The sequence below is a fragment of the Haemaphysalis longicornis genome, unplaced genomic scaffold (genome assembly GCF_048455015.1).
Source record: "Haemaphysalis longicornis isolate Haplotype H1 unplaced genomic scaffold, Haemaphysalis longicornis Haplotype H1 scaffold_2, whole genome shotgun sequence".
Classification (NCBI taxonomy): domain Eukaryota; kingdom Metazoa; phylum Arthropoda; class Arachnida; order Ixodida; family Ixodidae; genus Haemaphysalis; species Haemaphysalis longicornis.
Window position 1 is genome coordinate 13,178,847 of NW_027526295.1, and position 27,488 is coordinate 13,206,334.

At 47.5% G+C, this 27,488-nt stretch overlaps 1 protein-coding gene across 2 annotated transcripts in view; it reads right to left on the minus strand.

The window, feature by feature from the left end:
- Positions 1 to 27,488, minus strand: part of LOC144168756 (N-acetylneuraminate lyase-like) — a 67,983-nt gene that overhangs the window by 31,768 nt on the left and 8,727 nt on the right. For both annotated transcript variants that reach the window (XM_077697717.1, XM_077697718.1), the window contains exons 2-7: positions 22,851 to 22,906; positions 17,511 to 17,581; positions 17,317 to 17,404; positions 16,716 to 16,773; positions 13,682 to 13,757; positions 8,724 to 8,816 (exon numbers count right to left, since the gene is read on the minus strand). In XM_077697717.1, coding sequence (XP_077553843.1) covers positions 8,724 to 8,816; positions 13,682 to 13,757; positions 16,716 to 16,773; positions 17,317 to 17,404; positions 17,511 to 17,581; positions 22,851 to 22,906 — 442 coding nt within the window. The remainder of the gene's footprint in view (positions 1 to 8,723; positions 8,817 to 13,681; positions 13,758 to 16,715; positions 16,774 to 17,316; positions 17,405 to 17,510; positions 17,582 to 22,850; positions 22,907 to 27,488) is intronic.

The window sequence follows — 27,488 nt, forward strand, 5'->3', positions numbered from 1 at the left end:
TCGACAGCGTACGGAACTATTTCTTGTCACACAATGGTAGTGAGGGCGAAACGTTTTTTTTCGGAGGCAGGCCAGGCTCAAACATCCGTATTTGTTCCATATGTTGACGTCCAACGGGGTCGCCGGAGACAAAACAGTAGTGTTTGTGCTTGCGTGCTTTAAAATGGCGCGTACAGACGATCGTCAAAGGTGAAAAACTCTTATTTCACAGTACTGTATATTGGCAACAAAGACGGCCTGATATGGGCGACAAATAGGGTCGCATATCGAAGGACATGAGTAAAACTTTCTGACTTCCTTCTTAGTGTGGAGACACGCTTTGACCGCGATCACCTAACTCACATGAAAATTTTTGCTCGCTGACAGATAAATAACAGGGGTGTCGATCTTTACTGGGTACCCTATGAATTTTTTTTTTCGTGTGTGAGCGCCAATATAGTCCTTCATGAGGCTACATTGAGGAAGGCCGTAACAGACTGCATTGCCGTTCATTGGCCATAATTGCCAATAACGCCAATGTAGCCCACTTGTTGCGGATTTCCAATTTGCCGCCAACATGGATAATGATGATTTATTTATTTATTTTATTTATTTACAATATACTGCGGTCTTGAAAAAGACCAAGCAGGAAAGGCACAATAATTAAGTGGGAAACGCACGTAAGCGTGATAGATGAATGATAAAAACAAGCGTACATAAAATACAAGAAGATAAGTACATTATACAGAGATGTATAGATGAGCTTAAACACAGGTTAACATGACCTTCAGAACAACGGAGATGAGTATATCTCCCTATTATACAATCACAATTGCGATAAACAGTAAAGCAAGTCGAGTACAGACTACAGTACAGACAATATGGCACGCTCAAAATGGCAGATGGACTGAGATGTGAAGACCACTTCAGGCAGTGAATTCCATTCCGATACTGTACGTGGAAAAAACGAATTCTTGAACATGTTTGTGCGGGCTCGATACGGAAGCAAATTGTGCGTGTGCCGATGTCTCGTGGGGCGCGATTGAAATGGCTGAATGTATACCGATGCATTTACCTTTGTGGAACCAGTATAAAGAGCAAACAACAGTTTCAGCCTATCAATTTTTCGTCTATCTTCCAGGGTTGAAATGTTGTTCGCCAGCATTAGAGAAGTTGGTGAGTCAGTGGTCCTATATTTGTTGAAAATGAACCGTATAGCGCGTCTTTGCACCATTTCAAGCCGGTATTTATCTTTTTTAAGGAAGGGGTCCCATACAACCGAAGCGTATATGTGCGATATCGACTCGGCATAACGGCGCAAAAAAGCATTTGGAATTAGGTCTGGCCCTTCTGACGACTTTTCATTTATATCCAGCAGAAGTGCGAGAACGCCTTCGCAAGATATAAATGATGATTTAGAAACGCTGAGAACAAAGTGGCGCGTTTGCATGCACGGGGACTGCAGCAGGCACGCGCATGAGTTTGGAACGCTGCGCTTGTACTACCGTGTGGCACGGCTTTGCGTCGCTCTCTTCACGGCGCTGAAGAACGGCTTTCCTCTTGCGTAACATTGGTGCCGAAAATCCGGGAAGCAAGCCAGCATCGCAGCGAGCCTTTTTTTTACGAGCTGGGTAAGTCTTTTCTTCAGTTGTGACCGGCATGGATCGAGTCAAGAGCAAGCGCGCGTCACAGCGGGCTATGAACACGAAGATAATCAGCGAGGTGGACCAGCTGCTCCAGTCACAGCAGTTTGACCTTTCGGCCTTTCGTGTCATTCACGGACGTCTCCGAGCAAGCAATTCAGCATTGTCTGCACTCAACGCCGAGCTCGAAGCCCACCTGACCCACAAACAAACACAAACAAGCTTCTGTCAGGGAGTACGAAGACGCAGCGAACAGAGCCCTGGCGTTATATGGACGTCCTGAAATCCCCTTCTACGTCCCAGACTTCTCCTTCATTGGATGACGACAGCAGGGACCGAAGAGCTGCGAATTCGGGCGGGCAAGCTTTGCCTGCTACCCGTGAGTTTGGAGCAGGTCTTCCGAAGTTAAAACTTCGGCGTTTTAATGGAGCAATAACGCGATGGCAGCCTTTTTGGAACATGTTTTCACATTCCATCCATGCTCCAGTCCATGCTCCGTCCATGCACCCGGCTATCCAACACCGACCACTTCCACTACTTAGTTTCGCTTCTCGACAGAGCTTCTGCGGAAGCCGTTGCGGGCATTCAAATTACCGAGTCCTCTTACTCATACACTCTAGATGTCCTCAAAAATCGTTTTGGAAACGTAAAGCTCATTGGGCAGAAGTACTTAAAAAACCTGCGGATGCTCAGGCCTGTCGATTAATCTAGTAACATGGCTGCTTTGAGGAAGCTTAACGATGGCGTGCAGGTGAACCGGTGAGGACTAGAAAGCCTGGGAATAGCATGTCATCATACGCGGCTATGCTGAATAAGGTGCTTTGGAAGGTGATAACTGGCGACATGGTTGTGGACTACTTAAAACGACAGAGCCTTGCTGCGAGCACATCTTCTACAAGCAGTCAAGCTTCGTCGGAACAGGAGATGGAACATCTGCTCTGTTTTCTGCGAGTGGAAGTCGAGTGCAGAGAAAGAAGCTGTCAAATCAGCAAGCCACCGCGAAGTCATGACGCCGAACGCGGATTTAAGAAGCAGCCGTCTATTCCGGTCGCTGCGGTTCTTCGCAACAACGCAAATACCTCTGCTTACTTCTGCGCCTCTACGGATCACAGGAGTGAAGAATGTTCTAGCGACATTGACTTAGCTGACAAGCGAACTCGCCTGTAAAGTGACGGCCGATGCTTCAGATGCACCGCAAAGGGACATCTCGTACGGAGTTTCCGAAGGAAGGTCCAATGTCAATCATGTAAGCGCCGACATGCTACCACGATGTGCAGCTATGGCAGCGCTAAGAATTCTTCGTCGGAATCGGCTCGAAAAACGCAACAGGCAGCGATGCACATCGCCACACGCAATCAGCCGTCCCGCGACTCGTCAGCGACGTCCTACTACAGACGTTCAGGGAATTGATGACGACTTCGTCCCATTGCTGCTACGTACGTGTAGTTTTTGATAACGGCAGCGAACGCACTACCATTAGACAAGATGTTGCCTCTAGGCTAAAGTTGCTGCAATTGCCGAAGTCGATCTGGCCATCAGTTCTTTCGGCCGATCTGGAGGTCCCAAGAATAAGTTTAAAGTCGCCAGAGCGACCCTTCGCAGTCACCATGAAAGTACGCCTGCTGAGGTTGAAGCCATCGTCGTGCTTTTCATTTGTGAAGACGTGGCTGAAGCACCGAAGGACAACACGCTTCTGCAACGCCTGGTCTCCCAGGAAAAGCTTCTGGCTGACCCCATTGCCTTCCCCGGTATGGAGTTCAAGCAAGGAGTAGGCCTTCTCATTGGATCCGACCAGATCAGGAAGTTCGCGCCAAAAACGAACAAAGTACAGTGGGAAGAAACGAATCCTGCTTTGGTCGCCGTCCGCACAAGCCTGGGATGGACCTTACAAGGACTGCCATTTCGGGAAGATAGCTATACATGCAAAGGCAGCAGCCTCGTGTGCGTTCTGCGCATGGACGCGCACGCGAATGAAGACTTCTGTTCCTCTTTTTGGCGGTTACGGGAGGTATACAGAGTTGGCCTTATGAACACGCCGAACTTGCATCCCAGTGAACGATTCGGACGCAGATCCACCGACTCAACTGTGTTTTGAAATGAACGCTATGAGGCACAACTCCCACAGAAGTCCACAGCGGTCTCCATGGCAAGAAAGCCCTTTCGGGAGCTCACGGAGTATCTCCACAACATTCTTCAAACGAAGACGGGATAAGATTGTACGAAGATGCTGTGAGGCAATGCCAGTGGGGTGACCACGCAGAAAATGTGAAGGGAACGTATTGTCCGGATAATGCCTTCTACTCGCCGCATCGTGAGGTCCTCCTAGAGGCGTCAAGAACCACTATCCTTCGTGACGCTTTTGACGCATTTTCGGACGCTGTGAGAACGTTGTCCTTGAACGACGTCCTTTAAGAAGCATCATCCTTTAATAGTAACCATAAAAAGGAACCGAATCTCAGCGCGGCATCGGACAAAGACAGATGTCCAGTACAACTGCCAGAAGATCATCACTATAACAACCCCATTTACAGCGGTCATGAGCGACTTCACCGTGGAGTCAGCAATACTTTCGTTCAAGGCCGCAATGGTGCCAAGGTAGTTCGAGACCGACAATTCGGGAAGACAGACCACAGACGTTGCGAAGTGGATTCACTCGCCTTGTCCCTCCGGCGTCGTCGTCGTCGTCGTCGGCGGCGGCGGCGGCGTTGTCCAGCCCTCCCCCATTCTCCTCGCCGCGCCAGCTGCGCTCTCCGCCGCTCACCCCCTCTCCTCTCCGATAGCGAACACTCTCGCGAGGGGCATCGGATTGGATTCAATTGGGTTGGCTTGGCTTGGCATGGCTTGGCTTCGCTTCGCTTGGCTTGGCTTGAATTGGTTTGGATTTGGATTGGATTAAAGTGGATTGTGTTGGATTGTGTTGCGTCATAGCCGCGGCACGTTGCGTCATAGCTGCGGCACGTTGCGTCATAGCCGCGGCAGACGCGCTGGGGCCGGCGCATGTGCAGTACTCTCTCTTCCGCGGGTTCCTCTCCTTCGGGCGCGCTGCGCATATGACCCGTGTGCCGTTCTCCGGCGAAGCAACATCCATGCTTGGCTCAAACACCTAGAGTCCACGCCGCTTTACAAGTACGCCAGCGTCGTCATCGACTGGGACCGGCTTACGCAGTCCCCTCAACGTTATGCGCGCTATAAAACGCGGTCCCTTCGCCGCTCCGCCTATGCGTCGCATTTACACAGGGGTTCCCGCGAGGGGAGGTGAGAGTTTTTCAAGCTGCAAACTACTCAGGCCACAGCGCTACCGACTGACAGTCAGCAAGATCCTGGTGACGTTTTGGAAACTGGACAATATGGAAATGGTTAAATACCGACAGGCTATGGCAACTGTTGTGACTGTTCTTCTATGCGAGTGAGCATTTGGTGGGCGCGGAGGGTGTTGCGGTTTTCTTATTTGCCGCCAACATGGACAGTGATGATGATTTAGAAACGCTGAGAACGAAGTGGCACGTTTACGCGCACGGGGACTGCAGCAGGCACGCGCATGAATTCAGAACGCTGCGCTTCGACTACCGTGCACGGGTTTGCGTCGCTCTCTTCACGGCGCCAATACAATGTGAAGAACGGCTTTTCCCTTTCGTAACACCATTGAGGCCTTCGTGTCCCTTTTTTAAATGTGAATGCATTTCTTAGTCGGGGGTTGTCGTGCTCCGTCGGCGTGCGCCTGCATTCCTCCAGCGCGAGCGCACGTGAGCGCGCGCCTCGTAGTTCTGCCTTCGTCGTCGTCGTCGTTGTTTCGGCGCGGCGGACCTGCGCCGCTACAGTCTTTTTAAATGCGAATGCATTTCTTAGCGGGTGGTAGCTCGGGCGGGAGTAGCGGAGGGCAAGGGGAGAGGAGGAGCGCGCTCGGGCGTGTGAGGGCGCTCGCATCGCGGAGCTCGGGCGGAGTAGCGGAGAGTGAGTGGAGAGGAGAAGCGCGCTCGGGCGTGTGAGGGCACTCGCATCGCGGAGCTCGGCGGGAGAGAGAGAGAGCTCGCGCGCGGGACGGGCGTGTTGCGCGGGTCTCTCTCTCCTCTCCGCGTACCCTCTCTCCGCTCGCTGCGCTCGGAAAATGTATATAAATGCAGTGGAGCGCACGCCTCTCTCCGTTACTGCTTGCCGCAGTGCACTCATCGGTGCATCCAATGCATTCGCATTTCCGCACGATCCCCTTCGGGGAGGTGGGGGGAGTATTTTTTCTTTTCTCGCCTCTCCCCAGCCACTTTGTTGAACGAGTAGACCATCTATTGACCGCCATTCGCACCATATGTCATTTCTAACACCCCTTCGCTCGCCTAATATGAGAAAAGGTGTATTGCCCCTGGGTCTGTTCCTTAAGCAATGTAATTCATTTCTCACATCCAAGTGTCACTCCCATTATTTTTGATGGTTCGGTTGACGGACGCGTGTGCACGGTGTCGCAACGAAATGAAAACCAGAAACAAAAACAAAAAAAAACTGAATGTCTGGCCGGAACGAAAACGAAAACTTAACAATATTTATTACTTCGTTCAAGAGCGAAACCAAAAAAAATTTTGTTTTGGTTTTCGGTTTGAGTGGCATTTCATTCGTTTCAGGATTCATTGAATTTCCATTCAGAGAAATGGGAAATTTCCGTTGATTGCTGCCATGAAATCATCTTTCCTCTCTATGGCACCCACTCTCATTCAGAGGGCTTGCTGCCTGCTTCCATACTCTATCCGTTTGTGCCGATAGGCGCGCTGCTGAGGTGCACGCGTTATTGCCACGGGCATCTGGCTTCGATGCAGACGTCATGTCCTTGTTTATTTTATTAGATGCGACGCATCTCTTGCTCTCGGGCTTGTCCCTCCTGCGTCGTCGTCGCGGCGTCCGTCCGCATCCCTCCTCCGTTCTTCTCTCCCACAGCTGTGTGCAACACTCTCACTCCGGCTCATTAGCAACACCAGCTGGCGCGCTTGTTTGGCGCGCGCTTCGCTGCGTTAACAACTGCTCCGGTGCGCGCAAGTGCGCGCTTGCGCGAATCTCCTCTGTTGTCTTCTCTCCTTCAATCGCTGTGAATATAAAGCGGGTGTCGCGCCGCGGCGGTTCAATCAAGCGCTCGCTCTCGCACTGACGTGACCTTGCTTTGACTACTTCGTGCTTGACTTGATTCTTCCGATGAAGACGTGATGGAAGCGACGGTTCCTTCAGTGAGTGGTGTGACACAACAATTACGCCCATCGTCCCGCGTTTAGGAACACCCGCATGTGATGGAAATGCATCACCCGCGTTCACAACACGTTTCACGCGATTTAGAGAATCAACCCAACGGAAACACCAATTGAACCCCCCGATGCGTCGCATCACACCAGCGTACCCTCGCGGGAGATGGGCGTAGTTTTTTATTTATTTATTTATTTATTTTAATCAAGTACCCACATTAGCCCCACGGCATTGTTTAGGGGGTGTGATACATAAAAAAAAACACTAATATTCTAAAATACGACTTAAGAACCAGAGGCAAAGCGTACAACCTTTTATATGAACACCAGCATACACCACTAGCAGCGCAAAATGCAGATTACAGATTACTCAATGCAAACAGCTACAAGTCGTGTTGCTCTTGTAAGCGAGTGCTGCCAGAGCGCAGCGGAAAATACTTCATCAGGAGCGCGGAAGCAACAATGTCGGGCAGGGCACTCCTATCTATTATAGTATTTTAGAAAAATACGCTTGCAACGCGGAAGTGCGCAATACTTATTCACCAATTTTTGTGCTGATATATATGGTGGAAGGGGGGGGGGGGTTTCTTAAGGTACTGATGTTAATTCATTGCTGCATACTCGCAAACAATCTCTTTTAAGATTAAAAACAGGGGATTTTCAGTGTTCCGTGAGACAAACCGTTTTAAACTTCTAACAATAAGATCACAACTATATGAGTTTTTCAAAAATTTGTTTCAAATCAATTATTAAGCATAACTTCATCTCCTGTAACGTAATTTCACAATTCTAAATTCTTTCATAGAATTTCATAAATATCAATTTTACTCGCGCAAACACGAACCGTTATGAACCATTACGAACCACTATTTTTTTCGTTCCGAAGCTGAAACTAAACGGAACTTTTATTTATGGAACTAAACAGAAACCGGAACGAAAAACATTTCGTTCCGACACCCTGCGCGTGTGTACTTTCAGGGTAGTTAGTAAGAACCCAAGTTTATTACCAACCCACTCACCACAGACCGGAACTTTAGATTGGTTGTATACAACTCTTCGGGACAGCGGTGGGCTACTGTTCGAAATATCAAAATTTTTCCAAAGGCAGACCAGCATATAGGAATGATGCATTTTATTTGTTTATTGTGGTTTGTTTCTCGTGGTTTGGACCAGGACAAACAGCTTTTACATTGACCAACTTGTTCTAAAATTCCAAATGTCGATTGAACATTACCCTCAACACCTTTACGTACTTCTTTACTAGAAAAGCTTTCTAGCCAATGTTATTGAAGTATGCCTAGAAGCTTTGAAGACAATGTTTTTGCTCTCAAAATTTTGTGTCCAAAGAGTGCATAAAACGACGTGCCCCGCTAATGCACGCGGATATTATTCATTTGTTCTTCTACTTGCTCATTTGCTCTTTCACTTTTGCCGTCAACCTTCCTAACTTAGGCTTCACGGCATGTAGTAAATAATTTCGGGGAGATGATGTCTTCTTGCCTCACACATTTCCTAATAGGAAGCTTCTCACCGCAGGAATGCGGGCTAGCTGGTGATGGGATTTCGACATGGTAAAAGGCGCGAAAAAACGGGGACGCAAGGAGGAAAACTTGAACGGAACAAGCGCTGGTCTTAAACAAGCGGGGGTCCTGTGCAACACAGTGCGATATTTGCGCCCGTATTACTCAGCACGAGCGGCAGCCTTGCACTTGCGTCCGTTCCGCGTAAGTGCTCTTTCATGTGTCCCCATCGTTTCGCGCTGTTACCATGTCAAAGTTTCCCACCTTCAAGTTTAAGACTAGTTTCCGTGCATACACATACAACAAGTGTGCAATGCAATGCAATACAATACATATTTCAAGTACTCCCGCAAATGCCGACGCACCGTTCACACGTGTGAAGTCCGGAATGTGGTAGTATATGATAGGAGTGTTCGGCGCTGCCTTCGCAACTTCCTCGATGTAACGGGCAAGGTGATCTGAAAAAGAACAAAAGGTGTATGTTGCTTCGGGAACTAGTTTCTTAAAAAATTAAATCTATCGAATCCAAAAACACAATGCGCTTTTAGGAAGCTGCGACAAACAAAACCTTGACGTCTACAATTAGTAGCGGATAAAAAACATGAAGTACAATAACATACCAAAAGAAGTCATCAACACTGGAATGAGAGGGCACCTCAAACGTGTATTCCAATCATTGCTTTAATGCTTAACTTAAGCCTCACACTCGGTAGCTCGCACAGACTTGAGTCCAAAAGTCACTTTTGCCAATGAATCGGGCCGGCAACGCAGAGAGCGGCAAATAAAAGCGAAGACACAACACAGAGTGAACGATGAAGAAGTTTGGTCGAGTTGGTTTTTCACATTAGGATGAAACGCTTCTTGCGGCGAACATTCAGCAATACACGCGCTAGCGCGTTGTTTCAGCATGCCTCGTGTCTGTAAGCTTCTCGAAATGCCTTGTTTGCAATTTTGAGGAGCCGCGAATGTTAATTAAAATAATTGACACGGCGCTCTTCTGGAATTATTCAGCAGAACACGTGCAAAGCACAAACTAAATGATGTCACAAAAATGACCAAGCTCTTCTGAATGGCAATTTGCCAGTATGTACGATCACATTGACCAGACCGCCATTTGCATTGGTGCAAGGGGCCAAACACAATAGTTTCAAAGTTGCATTTTAGTGTGCTTGTCACTGGTTTTCTTAATAAAATGCATAAGAGAAACATAATAGCTACATTCTGCGTCACAGATATAGGGTGGTTTGTTCCACAGGAGCTTTGTGATGCTATTCGAATGTCTTAGGGGCGGTGGCTTGAAGACATGGTGTAAAAGCTACAATCGAATGCACCCATGACGCCAGAGGAGGTACAATTTGCCTCGTGAATTGTGCCGTTTTAGCAATATAACGTCATGGTTTCTTTCCAGGTAGTTCCAATACCACAGAACGGTTTCCGTCCATTCGCTTCCCGTTGATCTCCTTCACGACTACTCGGTGAACAAACCAATCATAACAAGATTTCAAGCATATAATAATCGAGGTTTACATACAGGTGTGTGCGCGGCCAACTGCAATATGACTTTCTCAAGATAATTTCGACCAAATTGAGGACTAGAGGCATTCGCGAGAAATCTGGTGTTATTACAAAACGGATACCTTTGATGGACCACCCCATGAAGAAATCCCGAATGAGCCATGCAGGGAATCACTCTAAAGCAGCCGTTGCAAACCGCTGGTGAAAATATATGACCAGTAGCTAAGCACTCCAGTGTGCTGTAAGCTTCAAAGTTGAGTACGGGATTCCCCGTTGCAACGTGACTCCATTGCGAAAAGTTTTGATGTTGCTGCCGCTCATTCACTTCCATTCTCAGGAATTCGCTCGCCTGGCTCTGGCTCCTGCATGGGAGTGTCACGCCTTTCTTCGAAGAATCACGGGCTTCTATGGATCTATGGCCCTCGCATTGTGGTTCCCACTGCCGGAGGAATGGCCCAAGAAGTCGGCTCTGATCCTCTTTTATATTCTCGTTGCCTGCTTAGCGACCTTCTCCGCCGTCGGTGTGTTTCACTGCGTCCGAGTTCCTCTCCCCCCTTCTGTCGTTCGGGAATGTTTGGGGAAACTTCTCGACTCCCTTCGAGAGCTCCTTGCCAGAGTGGCACTTGGGCTCGCATGTTGGGTGTTAAGGTGGTTGTTAAAAACGGTAGGCCTTGTTGCACTTTGTTTTGTGTCCCGGGCACACGTCGGTTCTGTGTAACAATATTTCTTAGGTTTTTAAATGCAGAGCATTTCTTTAACTCACGGTGTCACCCGTTCTTGGCGTCCGTAGTTGTCCGCATCGCTGGCAGGTGCGCCCTGTCGGCGCGATCGTGGCCTGATAAAGGCGGTTGTCGGCGAGGCTGGAACGCGCTCATCACCGCGCTATCTCGTCAGCCCCGCTCCTCCTCGCCTACTCTCCGCTCGCATCGCGCGCTCTCTCCGCGGTCGGTTCGCGCCCAACAGGTGGGGGCGCGCGCGTCGCGGGATCAACATCTCTGGCGTGATCGTGACGTCAGCATCGCGCGCGCGTGGCGCGATCGTGGCGTGATAAAGGCGGCTGTTGGCGGTGCTGGAACGCACTCATCGCCGCGCTCTCTCGTCAGCAGTTGCCACAAGTGCAACAACATTAACGTAACGCAAACTACTTAACGTCGTGCGCCCCCGGAAATGCTCTGCATTTGATCGTGCCCCTCGCGAGGGGGATGTTTCTTCCATCAGGAAAACGTCTACCGCTGGCGGGAATCGAACCCGCGTCCTCGGGCACAGCATTTCTTCCACCCGTCGTCTTGTCATCGTTCACTCAGTTAGGACGGTGGCGCTGCTGAGCCCAGAAACGGCCGCCAAAGGGCTGCGCCCTAAAATGACAGCTTCAAAATGTTTTTCTTTTCGGGTGTCATGCTTCATGTGTAGGTAGCATCACATTTTGTTTCCTGAATATTAGGCCTTAATAAATGACCTTTCTTCGTTCGAAGATGATGATGAGCAAGCTAGGCTTGTCCACGCATGTTGCTCGAGCCATTGGATGCTTTGTGTTAACCAAATTTCTCAAGATGTTCTCCGGCGTGTCATTTTGCGGGATGTTACGTATAACGCCGCTGGACGTGTTTGTTCACGGTGAGCGCACGCCATAGCTTCGTAAGTTACTCTTCCAACGAGGAGTTCTCGGCGTTCTTGCTCCTTCAACGAGAAGTACCGTAGGCCTCCACACAGCCTACGGTAGGGCGCTGATCACGAAGGCATTTAATTTTGAGCTGGCCCGTCACTTGCATTCCTAGAGCGACAGGCATTCGCCCGCAGCTGTGACAATTCAGCCACGTTGTTATGCTTCACTAAATTCAGGCACGTCGAGGACGTTTCTACCCGCCGCGGTGGCTCACTGGCTAAGGAGCTGCTGAGCACGAGGTCGCGAGTTGGATTCCCGGCCGCGGCGGCCGCTTTTCTGATGGAGGCGAAAAGCAAAAACGCCCGTGTGTACGAGATTTCGGCGCACGTTAAAGATCCCCAGGGGGTCAAATTAATACGGAGCCCTCCACTACGGCGCGCCTAATCACCTGCGTTGCGTCGGCGCGCTAAACCCTGCAACCAACCGAGAAAGTTTCTCGGCCGTGCTATAATTTCAGGTTGTCCCACAGCAGTTGCGGAAGCATCAGGTGTTTGTTTTTGCTTTGTTACCGTTCCCAAATTGCGCTCAGGGTTGTTGATCGTGGTAGCCTGGCCATGAAAGCCCGTTCTCGATATTTCTAGCGCTGATCCGAGCTTCTCGACTTGTCCACGCCGCAGCTTACTGTGGCTTGGAGCCATCCGGAGGTATTGTTGGGTAAACGTGGCTCACTTTCGACTTAAATATCCATTGGGCAGAGGTTCGTACGGTCTGGCTCTAGTTTTCGGGCTGCACTTGCCCCTTCGGCAGCCATGGCGGCCACGCCACCGGCACCCGTCCGGCCATAGCCTTAGCGGGGCGCTCATCCAACACCGGTCGCCAAGTGCCTAAAATGAGTGAGTCAGCGGGTGCTGTCCGGTAGTGCCGACGGTAGTGCCATCCGGTAGTGCCATGAACAACAGAATGACACTTATCTTGTAAATTTCCGTTAGGAATTAGCGAAACCCATGGAAAACTTATTGAGGCGCCGATCAACTGCTGAGGCATTATATAGAGAAAATTTAAAGTCGATTCGCTTTGGTCGATGCCTGAAGTATTCTTCGATATACTGTTTTTTCTTTTTTTTTGCTGCTGTCTGTGTCGATCATTTGTATTTCGTGCTCCCGTTCCGAGGTGCGTGCCCTTGTAATTTCCCCTCCCCTTCGGAATCGTAGCGCTCGCTTTAACCTTGGCGTCGTTTACACGGATATTCAGCTCGACAAGCGCGACGTCTACTTCTTATTTTATTAGGAGAGCTTTACCTGCCCATGCAGTGAAACTATCGCAATACGGTGAAGGCGTTAGATACGGGTATCAAGCATGAGGAGATAAGACCCCATGAGCCGGAACGCGGCAATATATAAGCTAACCTTCTTTGTGCACTTTCGTCTGCCCTGCGCCAGTCCAGCTACATGCGCTTTCTATCAGCACGATAAGCAGCCCCTGTGCGTGGCATTCCCGACATGCCTCGCCAACGTATTGCTCGTCCAGGCTCTTCATTGCGCACTCTCAGTCCCTCAGTGAAAAGTCCCGATAGAAGAACAAACGCGATTTTACAATATCAGGCACATGGAGTTTCGCGCTGAAAATGCGGGGCTTTCCAACTACCGAAGACAGTGTGCCCACACCGACAGATACTCCATGCGGGGCACAAGAGCCGACAGTCCCGAAAACAATTGTGGCACTCGCAGGCTTTGCGGCATAATTATAATTTTTTATACCACTGAACTATTAAAAGGCCGACAAAGGCTGCTTCATAAAAAATTTCAAGCACTCGCGCCTCCTCGTGGCTGATGGTTTGTCTGTGTGTTATACCTAATGTTCTCGTATGTCTTTACTCCCTTCGCGCTATTTACGAATTGTCTGTAATACTTTTTGCATTACATTATGCCACATTTCTGAGTGTATGTGCGGAAAATGGTAATTTCTTATGTGTTTTAAGCTGTGTAATCATTTGTTCGGCTCATACGCCCACTTGCTGCTTCCACGCAAACCATTTGATCTATTCATAATCGAGGGTGTTGATCTATTCATAATTCACAGTCGATTGACTCTGGGACCCCCTTCGGTACACTAATATGTTTGTATACGTTTTATGCAATAAAGTTTTCCTGTCAAGAAAAAATATAATCACTGCCCTGAAAATAAATCCGGCGATCGTACACTTACCATTCGTGGGACATCTAAAGTAAAATGGAGGCAGGACAGATATGGCGTCGACGTTGAGACTTTCCGCGTGGGTCGCCTGGAGGGAAGGAAACACGACAAACAACACAGACTGCTTTTGGCAGAATTTTGGTAGAATACCCTGTGCACAGAACACACAGTTGGTGCAAGGTAAACATACTTGGTCAATTATGTACACACGCTAATGTATGAAATCTGTAAGAAAATTTACCTTACGTTGTGCGTGTTAAGGACTCTGAACTTTTGTTTTGTTGTAAGAGATTCTTCAGCTTTTCCTCTTGCTTTCAGTGTATGAGGCAGATGTACTCGTCTAGAATACGTGTCAGAAAAACAGCGCGACCGAGGGTACAGAAAGGTAAGTAACCACACGAGTAGCGCTGAGGGCCATCGCGATAGCTACGCCGCACCGCCACGCAAGTCGCCCGCTGCCACGGCATGGGCACCACTAACTGAGTATAGGACATCTTCGCTCCTAGATCATCCATTCGAGTCTGCCGTCCCAGAGTAGCTTTCCAGGGTTGTATTTTTGTCGTTAAAACCCATGCCTGTGTGAACAGAGTCTGTTTCCTGTTCCCTGCCACATCTTTTTTCCGAAGCTCTGAAATTAAACAGTAACGCCACGCGCCCATTTCCAGTGGTATCGTACACACGCCAGCTTTCCTACAAATTTAGGAGTATTTCTCTTCGATCTGACACCCAGACTGCCTTTTCAGCCCTGAAAGAACTTCGAAGCTTGGGCAAGACAGCACGGCCTCCTTTCGGCTATCCGAGAGCTTCGACAAGAAGCATAGAATTCATCCAGTGACCTAAGTTAGCGATTCGTGTGACAACTTTTCGAGTAGTTCATGTGTAATATAGAAAGGAGACTAGACAATCGCCCAAGTGAACTTTAGAACGACGTCGAGAATCAGTCCAGTAGATTTCTTGGTTTTCACCTCACCTCGTGCGGGTGTTTGGCTAAATTAAAAAAATGGCTACAATCCACGCTGTGAAGGTGCTTGGAAAGCAAAGCTGGAAACGACACCCACAATAATCGCCACTCTAATCGTCACTTCAATCATCACTTGAACTCACACACGTGGCTCTACGAAGAGCGAAACCAGAGATTCTGCCAGCCGTTACCTGAGATTCGCGGGGCGGCTACCTAACGCGGCAGCGTCGGCCACGGCCGGGCTAGACAGGCGGACGCTGCCACTGTAGCCAGGCCGTGCGTCGGCAGAAAGAAAACGGAGAGACGCGTCTTTCCAAGGGTGCGACAGCGAAACGTAGCGACACTGATGTGCAAGCTCAGGACTACACCACCACGCAACAGAAGCGCAGACACCGAAAAAATTCGTCACTTGAGCTTAGTGATTCCCAGTTATACCGATTTAAACTAGTTAGTGTAGTTTGTGAATTGCGAGAAAGCTGAGGGAACTTTTATAATCGCTGTTTATCAGATACAGTTTCTCCTTTCGCCTGTAATACCTGTTAAAACACAACCGAATTGGTATTCACCAATTTAGAAAATGGAGTCCCATTCGCGGCCAGCAGTGCGGAAGAGTTAGCGTTTGTGTAGCGGCCAGATGTCTGTATGTGGTCTCTACATTTTGTTTTCCACCCTGTAAGCCAATCCTTAATGTACCTTCGCCATGCGACCATAATTCCGTCCCGTCCGCGTTACCAAGTAGGTGCTGTCGAACAAGTTAATCAAGCCGTGCGAAGGAAGCGCGCAGTGAACGCGAACCTGCGCCAAAACGAGCCCAAAGCAACCGTCGCTCAGGTAGGCGACAAAGCCGGCGGATTAATTCCCGCTCCTGCCCGCGGGGAACGCTGGGTAATAGCGCCCATTCGCCATGCTCAGTAAGGGAAACGCGCCCTCCCCGCCCAAGCCGCGGTGGGCATTTCTTGCGGCGCACGCCAAGACGAAACGGTTGGCTGGCAGAGGTAGAAAGCTGTGCTATAAAAACGGCGAGGCGTCCTGCACAAACACAGAATGCAAGCGGCTCGTGTCATCATGGCAGCCGAGCAAACTAGAAAGCATGCGATAAATGTGTGTCTTCTATTTCCATCACTCTGACGGAGAGAACTGGTGTACCTCCGCGCACAGTTTCCCACGGTTTTCTTGTGCATGCTATGCATTTTCGGAGTCACGATAACAAATTTAGCTCACAGTCGCTTTCAGTGTCCGACATTCTTGTTCCGTGTTCGCCATAGCACAGCTGGTTTTATGTGATGTTATATTACTGCAAATATTTTCTGATACAACTGGATAATTAGAAAACCGTTGAGATCACTATTAGCCGGTGATATTTTTACTTTTTAAATGCAATGGTGCCACCTAAGCCGCATAATTCATTCGGAGCGCCCATGTGGTCAGATAGTGTTAGATTCACTACCAAACGCAGTTTTGAGAAGTAATAAACCCGTGCATATCGGACACATATATAACGCCGCAATTGGCCCCAGTTTCTCAACTGTTACAACTGTAATTTTAAAAGCTTCTGATCCCACACTACGCCAAAATGACTCTTTCCCCACAAATCCTTACAGTTCCCCACGAAAATACAAACCAAAATGAACGCACTAAGGACCACGACCTAATCCGGATGGCGTCGTGTGCACTACTTTGTCTCTATGTGTGTTTTGGTGTTCTGAAGGGTAATTATGCAATGTCAACTCGCTTGAACCTATAGGCATTAACCCTCACCTGTGGGGCTTGCATTCGAATATTTCTAATCCTACACCACGCTAAGAGAGAACGCTAAGAACAGCTTACAATATACTCGTCGTTTGTTAGGAATGTTATGTTTACTAAATTGCATGCGGAAGCAAAAGAAAACTTGTAAAAATGTGAGTTATCGGCATTTTACTCTAGAGTGTGGATTCGTCGAGATAGTCCTCATGTAAAAGTCAAACAAGTAATCACGTCATTGTTTAAACACGAGCACATGCTTCTAAACCGTTCATGCTTCTTATGCGTACAACAGTAGCTATTTGATGGTCCGCATGACGTTCCACCCTCGCAAGAACTCACCAATTCCTGTGTATCAAGTATGGATGACGCCGTCACGTGAGCGATTAGGAGCTCTAGCCTGCAAAAGAGAAATTCCTCAATCGGTATTTCTAAACGTCACAAACTTTACATGCCTTGCTTGATTGTTTTGAAGCATTTAGACAAATATGAGTGGCTCATGAGAGACAACGCAGCTACATCCTATTCAACCTGTAACCGGTTTATGAAATGATCACAAAATACTCCACATAACATGTAAAGAGGCCCATGTTACTTTTTTGCGTGCTTGTCTTCGCACCCACTTCGATATTCAGAGACTGTCGACCGGAAAGTGGAAGCAAAAAGTACAACGTTTGTACTCTTCATTTTTTTAATAAAATAAGTCTCATTTAATTTCCCGAACACTATTATTGCAGAACAATTTTTAGTTCAAAAAACATGCAAATGTTCTCTAAAATTTCGCTGGTGTGACATTTTATGTATTCTTGTTACAAGCACTTAAGGTTTGTGACTGTGTATTCGAGTATATCTCTCGCACTTTTCCTGTGGAGTAGAACTGATCACCATTTATTAGAAACACTCCAAGTACCTTACTTAGTAATAATCAATATTGCAGCCTTACTTTCCCTTTGAGCATTGGACCCATCTTTCAGTCAGTTTTTTCCTCTCCGCGACAGTCAGAGAAACACCTTCGCCTGTTGACCCATTCACTGTGGAGGAATAAATGAATACAAACTCGATCACCACAGTAAGTATGCATAGACATTTAGTTTGTTAATAAGGGCTGGTTAAGTAGTGTGGACGCTTTCTTCGTACCAAATGCTCCAGTAACACTTTGCTTCCGAAGAAGTTCCACGTATTCGTCGATCAGGTTGAGGTTTATCTGCCTGAAAAGAAAACAGTGTGCCTAAATATTCAATCGAACGACAGCAAAATGGCGCGAACTTATCTCAGCTCACTTCAATCACACTTGCTCAAATGGCATGCAATAAAGTATCACGGCACACTATGTAATCCGCCCATTCGGATAGTTTCTACTCAAGGAGCAAATACAATGTATCTCACCCAGGCCTATTTTGTGTAAACGTATTTACTCATCAGGTTCTAGCCATCCTAGTTTTTAGTGCGTAGTGGAACTCGTTCGTTTTGTTATTGGCCATGGTATGAAACGACTACCTTGCCCAAAAGCACGTTCCTCAAGCAAATACGTCTGCCATAATCAAACACCTCGAAGGGACTGCCTCCTAGGCGTTCCTACCTGGTGACAATGCCCTAAAAAGGTGACAGCAGAGCTTGCGCAAACGCAGCGTACACGCCTGAAATCATCCGTAGACGGTTAAATGGCGCCACGCTCGGAGCCCTTCTGCTGGGCGCATTAAATCGGGCACTGCACAAGCTTGAGCAGCCGTGACTTGCTTGAGAAATGGCGAGCCCCTACTCACCTAAATGCCAGTCATGGATCAGTCCGCAACGAACCATGTTTTCCCGGGAAAACTGGCCGCTACGCGCTGAAAAGCGGTCTATTTCGAGCACTCTGAGGTGACCCTGGTGAACTTCCCAAGACGGCATTCCTGGCGGAACGAACCGAGCTATCCGCCGGCTATATTCCCTAACCACTCTTGGACTACGAGCCTCATTAATCAATCAATCAATCAATCATTTATTCAATCAACCACGCAATAAATGGTTTTCAGTTGCGAATGCTATGTTGTAGGACTGACCAGATGCGGTGCGAACTCGAAAACATGGAGCTTTGAGCAATGGATGGCGCTTTCGATTCTCCGCAAAATTTTTTTTTTTGATGGAGTCCAAGAACGAAAACGCCCGTTGGCGAGATTTTCGGCGCAGGCTAATGATCCTCAGGTAGTTCATTACACACAGCGATTGGGCAAGTTGGTGCATTGTGATTGAAAAATAGAGCGCAAAAGAAGAACGACACAAAAGAAGAACGACGGCACAAGCACTTGTCCCGACGTCCTTTTTTTCTGTCGTTGTCCGAGTCGCGCTCTATTTTTTGAACCCCAGGTAGTGCATATTACTCCGCAACCTCTACCACAGTACGGCGCCAAACCTACGTTCAGTGTGTTTAAGGGCGTTAAAAGACCATCCAAAAAAGAGTAAGACACTATCTCGCTACAAACTGTTCACAGCTTCTCTGGAGGGGTACGTATACGCGGAAAGCTGTTCCGCGAAAACGCAGGTTTTAAGATAAACAGAGAGTAGTTGAGTCATTTGAGATTTGCGGACGGCATAGTATTTCTGAGCGAGACTGCAAAAAAATGCTTGAGGAACTGCAATAAAAAAACATGGCTGTGGGACTAAAAATAAATATGAATAAATCTAAAGTAACGAGGGATAAGCATGCCGTAAGGCTCTCTTCAACTTAGGAGACGAAGCGCTAGGAGAAGTACAAGAATAAAACCACCTAGGTCAGATGGTTAGTGCTGACCTCAACCACGAGAGGGAAATCCGGCGCCGGATAAGTGTGAGCTGGGCAGCCCTCGGCAAGCACTCCCAAATAATGAAAAGCAGGCTACCTGTGTCACTAAGAATAAAATATAGAACCAGTGCATGCTGCCTGTTATGACATACGGAGCCGCAACTTGTCACCTTACTAAACAAATGGAAAGCAAACTTAGATCTTCTCAACGTGCCAAAGAACGAATTATGTTAGCAATAACATTCAGGGTCAGGAACCCGGATCAGAGAACAAACTAGAGTAAAAGGTATCATAGTTGAAAAAATAAAAAAGAGATGGGCTTGGGCTGGCCATGCAGTGGGACGAACCATCCGGTGGACAGCGTGGGTACCCAGAGATGGGTCTAGAAGAAGCGGAAGGCCAGTAACACGATGGAGGGATGAAATACGGGAGTTCGGTGGCCAGCAGTCAACTGGAGCGGCGCTGGACAAAAGGTGTTCGAAGTCAATGGGGGAGGCGTTCGCCCTAGTGGGGTCCTGAGTACGCTGCTGCTGCTGCAGATGATTGAAATTTCACACAAACTAACCGTTTACCCTAACCCAAACGTTAAGTTGCCTGCCTACTTTCGCAATTGGCTTTATCATCCGCGTTTCGAAATCTTAGTATGGTTCATAGCTGAGACACTAAATATCCCTGCCTATTACAAAAAAACTGCTGAAGCTCGCACTAAGTCGCGCAAGGTTTGACCCATAGCGAAGCTGCGGTATTTCTTCCTATGAGCACTGAAGGACACATCTTCGCGGATTTTTACAAGTGTGAAATAGTTTATTTACATGTTACGTCGCTTCGCACTGTGCCAGTATAGTAGTCCTGGTCATATGCATCTATATTGTCGGGTTCCTAATGCAAGCTTTACATTGGCGGGAGCGCTTCACGATAGCTGGGTCGCAGCGGCGGCGCGTACGTGCACGACGCATGGGCGGCGTTCCTAAAGTCGCGTCGAGGTTCTGTGGAGCATGTGTTGCGCCAGCTGTGGCATTGTTGGTTGCTAGGCAACGCGAAGCGCTCCTCGGGGTTTTCACCAGTTTTTTTTTCCCTTGAGCGCACAAACGCTCGGCATTTTCAGGGTATTTTTAACGCTTTTCACCTTACCCATTACGCGCCACACATTAAAGCCGGCTATAAGAGCTTCCGCTGTTAAAAGTAGTCTGCTTAGTGCGTAGCGCTTAAGCGTATGCGTCCTCGTAACCGAGTGGCGCAAGGAGACACCGAATACCGAAGGAAAACGGAGGAGAAACGTGTGGCCGAAGTGTCGTGTCCTCGACCATGGAGCGTTCCGTTCCTTAGACGCAGCTCGCGCAGTCGACGCAGAGGCTTACCATCGCTGACATTTGCGCGGAAGGTTCAAGCACGATTTGCAATAGCATGCTCGGCGGCGGCGACTCGCAGCGCGATAAGGACCGAGTAACGCGTGCCGCCGTGCGTTCTCTTATGAAGCGATCGCTTTCTGGGACGCAGTAGATATGCGCCGTGACCGACGAGACTGCAGTTCGCGCTGTGCTCAAACTTCGTTTTAGGAAGCATAGTAATCATAACTATTTTTTGTCAATAAACTGATAATTTTGTAACAATGGACTAGAATAAAACGATAACGGTGACTCAAAGTGCGCATGGTTCTATTCAAAATGAGGCCTACTTCCCTGCATCCAACTAAAGTGTGACCTTTTAAGTATTGTAGGGATTCTCCCCTATGAGCCGTCGCGTCGCTCCATTCGAATTACCGCGCGCCACCTCTCCTGCCATCTGTGAACGCACTGCGGAAAGACGGTGCGATGGAGGGGGGCGTGGCACGCTTGGTGCCACGCCCCCCTCCGGCGGCCGGAGCAGACGGCTGGAACTCGTGATTTATGCCAACTATCCCGAAACAAATTGTGCCATGATTATTATACTATACCATGATGGTGTGCCTAAAGGACTACGACGCATAAAAAGTATTGCGTGGAAGGTGTAAAGAATACCCATCAGTCACAGTTTTAAAATATCATGGGCTCCTACGGGAGGCATGTGGTTGCAGAAATTTTTGACAGATGGCGAGAGCTAGGCGATGCGGGAAAAATGAACTGCATTCCACTTCGAGATGAGTGTAATATAAAAAATTCCGCTTGCCTGTTATGGTACAAAGTGGTACAAAATACTCACATTGGTATTGAGGCAAGATTATGGGCAGCATATATTGGGAAAATCGAAGTGGATATATCAACAGGCTGAAAGGTTATTCATAAATCCGTTTACAAATTTACAAAACAATCTGGTTCTTGATATTATATGGCTGTTATGGAAAAATCTTGTACAACAGTTTTGACACAGTTGTGTTGGTTAGGTATATCAACGAAAAACGTGTTTGAATTAAGAGATTAAAAGATTAAGGGAAATCAATTTGGAGAAAACGGTTCATACTATTTATATATTGACCTTTAACAGCAGAGCTGTTTAAGCTCTTGGTTGCGCCGTCCATGAACAGAAAAAACAAATACCGAGCGCGGCAGCGAGCGTCCAGTGAGGAGCTCATGCGCTTGCGCCATTTGAGCAGCTCGCGAAACGAAAATAAAAACACCGAGCGGACGTGAGCATGCGCCTAGTGAAGAGCACCCGGTATCGCGTTCAACTCCACCTTCGAGAACAGTCTGCCCAAAGTTTGTGGCGTGATGTCTTGCGTGCTCTCCTCTTCGCCAGTTCACGCCGAGCTCGCGAAGGTGGTTGCCGCCGATTCTAGAGCGTGCTAACGAGGTGCACTTGATGAGAGACGTGAAAGGCTGCAGACAAGACGATACGGGCCTGCCAGTCATGGAGAACTTTTAGAGGTTATTTTGGAAACACACGCGAGGTGTAACAGCGGGGTACCCGCCCAAGGCAGAGGGGCCGCCAGCTCTGCCTAACACCCCTAGAGGAAACTGCACAAATTTCTTTCTCTCAAACGTGCTCAGAGTTGTCTTTTTGTTCAACAATGTTGACAGGTTACAGGTTAGTGTGTTACCTGATATAGTGGTCGGAAATGTTTTTTATATAAACTTCTCATTTCAGTATTTTTTTATGTTTTAGCCGGGTCGCCGAATTCAGGGACAAACAGACAGACATACATGAAAAATTTACGGTTTACGTAGCTTAAGAAAGCCTATCGCGTTTAAAATGAACACCTGAGCGGGATATTTCTTGCGCGAAACACGAGCCGTCTCTGAAGTAAATGAGTCTACGCCATGCCATGTCATTGGCCCAGCTTTGTGCCGCGAAATACTTTTAAAAGCACAGGAACAGCGATCTTGTCGAAATAGCGACGGCCATTTTTCGCCCTCTTTTTGCTCGAGGACTAATAGGCTGATCATTTAAGGCAGACAGTGCGAGCAGTTTTCGAAGACTATATTTGCTGTCATGCATAAGAGCGGTAATATTGGCTTATGCATTTCCACTCCTCAATACGAACTTCGGCCTGTGTACACGCGTGTGCTAAATATGCTGCACTTGTTTACTCATTGCTACGCTTCTAAGCTGCGACCTGATTTTATTCGAATAATTTAAAAGTTGGTATTCTCACAACAAGCAATCGGAGCTGCCTTCTTTCTCCCCGTAAATAACGGGAAGTATTCGTTCGATAGGGTGCTTCTTGGTTCGCGACGCAGTGCGAGTTTCTATTGACGCCGGAAGGTCTCCTTGTTTCGCTACTGTAATCTGAGTTATCTCACCCCCGCTGGTCGAAAGGCGTGAAAGGAGCGGCACAGAGTCCTCTGTAGGCTTGTATCTGGAAAGAAACAAAAATTTATTGAACATCTATTGACTGCAGGTAAACATTTCACAGAGATGCATCTAGCTGGGAAATTACAAAGGAGAAATGTGCCACTCACGTTGTACGGATATGAGGAATAAATGAATCTAGCCGCTTGATTCCGGACTGATTCTAGTGCGTCGGTTAAGTATGCTTGATGAGAGCTCCAGATAGGCGACGCGTATTCAATTGGGGTGCGAATTAAAGATTTCTAGGCTAGCAGTTTTACATGAAAGGGCGCATGACGTTGGTGTCGTTTTAAGAAACTAAGCGACCTGATGATATGATGTTAGTAATATGTGCACGCCATGATTAATCGTTTCTCAAAGTGACTCCCAAGTACATTTTCCAATGCAAAGTTACCGATTTGATAAAAATAGGTGAGGGGGCTACGGCGACAGTGAAAGGAGAGGGACTTGCAGGTATTAGGGTTTAGTGTCATGAGCCAACGATTGCACCACTTAAGCACAAGGTTAATATTATCTAGCAATTGCAACCTGAGCTGATCTGTTAGTAAAGCTACAGTATATTACACAATCGTCTGCAAACATGCGAATATTGCTGGATATATAGAAAGGTAGACCGTTGATGTATATTACAAATAATAAGGACATGTTAATTCTGTGGTCACATGGACCTTATTCAGTTAACACAAGCGTGTATGACTGTCTCTATTTTTTTTCATGCACAAATAACGGTTAACATTTTCATTTATGTGAAAGAAAATAATTATAACAAATTGTCTGAATGAAACACCGAGCCTTTGAACATGTGCTGTCACAGGCTAAAAGGCCAAGAAACGACCCCTTTATATAACCGTTTGTTCAAAAGTATCTTGGATGTCCTTGCAAAGTATATTATCGATCATGAATCATTCAAAATAGCCTTAGGTAACATTGTATAATGATAGGTTCATTTGTATTTTGTTTTGTCACGCCTTACGCCTGAGCTAAAATTGTATACTAAGAAGCCAACCTGCCTGATATATTCGTTTTTACCTTATCATGCATTAGCTACAATTGCATGTTTAGGAGCCGTTTTTATAATCTTTTCACTTCTTTTTACTGCTTTTGTCATTCCTTTTTTGTATTTAACCACTCCCCTCTCCAATGCCTTATGGCCCTGAGGGTACTGTAAATAAATAAATAAATATATGTACGTCAGACGAACCCACAAAATATCTTAAAGGCTACGTTCGCCATCCAGTTCACACTTTCTCATGGCTTTCACCCTACTGGACAAATCAGTTCTACTGGCTAACAAACCACAGTTATTTTACGAAGTGTCTACAATCACATAAAACTGACAAACACTTCTGCTTGAACTCAGCCCAATCGTCATCTTTGATGTAATGGCTACTCCTCCGGGTGTTGCTATAATTCCAGGTTGAAACCTGTTTTGTTGAAGTTCTTTTCTGTGGCCATCGGCAGAGTGCTTCGATAGCTATTCCTCCCGACAGCTTCTCTTCTAACGCGGAACACCGTGTCTTGAATTTTACTGGTCAGTGAAGCCGCTACCGCTCACTGTACAATAATACAATACAATACAATTCGGTTTATTTTCCACCAATGTCACTACAGAGGGGAAAAAAGCGGCCGGAAAAAAAAGCTCCAACCATGCAGCTTGACAGAGCTCCGTCCGCCGACGCAGCAATACCAGGCTAAAAACTAAAGGTGTACATTGAGGAAAATGATTATACAAAATCACAAATGCGGAAAAATTACAAAATGACAAAAAGACAAATGCGACATTAAATAAAAATATCTATGATGCGGTCATCCTTTAAAACCAAAATTTCCTGTTTGTGAAAATAATTGAGCGTGCTGTGAAGTGTATGCTTTAGTAGCTGCTGTCCATAGTTAGTCCGGGATGATGGGATTTTCCAAGGAGTCTTATATCGGTGTGCGTATACATATACAGTTCCCTCTAACTGTGCTAGGCCCATAAAAGTATCCAGTTTGCTTTGTTTTGCATACCTGTAACTACGAATGAGTTTATATCGATATATGTTTTGAGCTTTTATTATTCGGTGTTTTTGAAACAGTTCTTTCGTGTGCGCTAAAAAGAGAACCTTTTCAACTTCACGAATGGCTTTATTTTGCAGTGTTGTTATTTCCTGCAAGTTTTTAAGGTCGTGTTTGCCCAGACTAATGCACAGTAGCTCAGATGTGAGTGGAAGAGCGCCTGGTATAAAATTCGCTTTACGCCGCTGGGTAAGCAATGACGACACCTATTTATGATACCAGCGGCTTTTTGCACTTTCAGGTAGAGTGACTTAACATGCTCGTACCATGACATGTGCTCTGTAAATGTGACACCAAGCGTTTTCACACTTTTGACCCTGGTAATTTTATTCGGGCCTAAAACAATGCCATCAGGTACTACTACTGCCGTGCCTAAAGGGTGCAAAAGTGCTTTTGATTCATTTAGCGTTAGGGAGTTCTGTTGCGACGCCTCTTGGATTGCGTAACATAGAGACGGTGACACGGGCACTATAGTCTCCAAGTTATTACCAGAAACAAACAGAGTGCAATCGTCGGCATATATAATAAACTTACAGTTTATCCGTATGCGTGTAATGTCATTTATGTAAAATAAAAATGGAATAGGCCCGAGAATGCTCCCTTGTGGCACGCCAGTTTTTATAGGCTTTGTTCGCGATTTGTGGTTATTTACTTCTACGCACTGAGAACGCGTCAACAAGTAAGTCTGCATGATGCCACACCCCGAAAACCGTGTGCAATTTGTTAAGAAGAAGTACATGACTGACATGATGAAACGCCTTACTGAAGTCTAGGTATATGCCTAGCGTAAGTAGCCTTGTTTCCAAAATTTTCAAGGATCGTGTGTTTCTGGATTAATACCGCGCTTTCGTTAGAGCGTTTTTTTTTTCTAAAACCGAACTGGCAGTCAGTTACAGTCAAACCCGTTTATGGCGAATTGCAATATTGTCACGGGACATGTACGTGGACAATACCCCACATCGCCCGTGAAGACGACGACGAAGAAAGTGCTGGTGGACCCTGCGTTGGCTCTTTAATGGCCGCCATGTATATACTGTACATAGATCCTTCTACCGTTTAATACACCGCTTCACTTCAACCATGGTTCGAGTCATTTGCTCTGCTGCCACGTTACATTTGGTGGAGAGTGCGGGTTCGTCATCCCCGTCCTGGCCCCAGCTTCGCACCTCATCAGCATCGGCGGAATCATCGAGGGTGTGTGAACCGCGTCGGGCAGCCCCAGCCCCGCCGCTAGAAGCACTCGACGACATCCCCCCGCCCCGTGTCCCCAGCCCGTGACGAGCCGACCCAGACCCGCCAAGACCCGACGACATTTGACGAGACGACGATGACGTGCCCCCAGCCTTCTGGTCCGACGTGGTTCCAAGCCCTCACCGGTTCATCGTCGCTTTGCAGACGTTGCTGCTGCGGGACTTTGCTCACCAACCCTTCACTTACATCTGTGTTGGCAAGAGCTTCTTCCCTGTATACTCTCATCACATCGTTCATCTTCACTGAGCTCATCGTGCTACTGCGTACTCGACCGCGGCACTCGCCTTCGAGGAGGAGGTATGTTGCGCAATCAAATACGAATAATACGACAGCGGCGTGTAGTGTCACGCGCGAGCACCTGCGACGACGAGGAAGGTGGGTGGGACACGCTGCCCGACATGTGTTTTCCCAAATTGCTCGTCTGCTTCACCATTATCACCGCGATGCAGCTTCGACCGGGACGGTCGCCCTCGACCGGGGGGTAATGTCACGGGACATGTACGTGGACAATACCCCACATCGCCCGTGAAGACGACGACGAAGAAAGTGCTGGTGGACCCTGCGTTGGCTCTTTAATGGCCGCCATGTATATACTGTACATAGATCCTTCTACCGTTTAATACACCGCTTCACTTCAACCATGGTTCGAGTCATTTGCTCTGCTGCCACGTTACAATATGAACCGCGATTAGTTCGATATATCCAATAGTTCGATATAGCCGAACCCGCCTATAAAGAACTTATCATTACAAGTTCGCAATCCGCGGGAGCCCCCCTCCCCCTTCTCAACTCCACCATCCCCGCACGCAAAAACGAACACAGTAAAGTAGCCGTTACCATACCCAAAGTAATCCATTTATTGCAAGTATTAAAGCTACTGTCCGCCTGAACTGCCTATTTGAAAAGAAAAAAGCGGTGTTTTTTGTTTTCACTTTCGTTTTGGCGGCTTCAACTAGCATAGCATTCTCTACACGAAACATTCTTTGCACCAGTTCGAGTCCGCGTCCTCCAAAATCTAAGAAGCATTGGCGGAGCACATTGACTGCCGAAAGCGCTTCATTATAAGCGTCGGACGGCTTTCACTCGCGACATCATCGGGAATGTGGGGGAGCTCTTCCCACAGTTCACCGATGCTGCTGTCTTGGTCCGTACTCGCTGATTGCGCGGGTTCCGTCGTAAGTCCCGCGCGTCGGAAACAGTTACAAAAAGTGTTGGGCGTCATGTCGCTCCGTGCGAGACGCAATGTCTAAGTCGCAACTCTTGCTCCGTGGTCGCGGTCAATC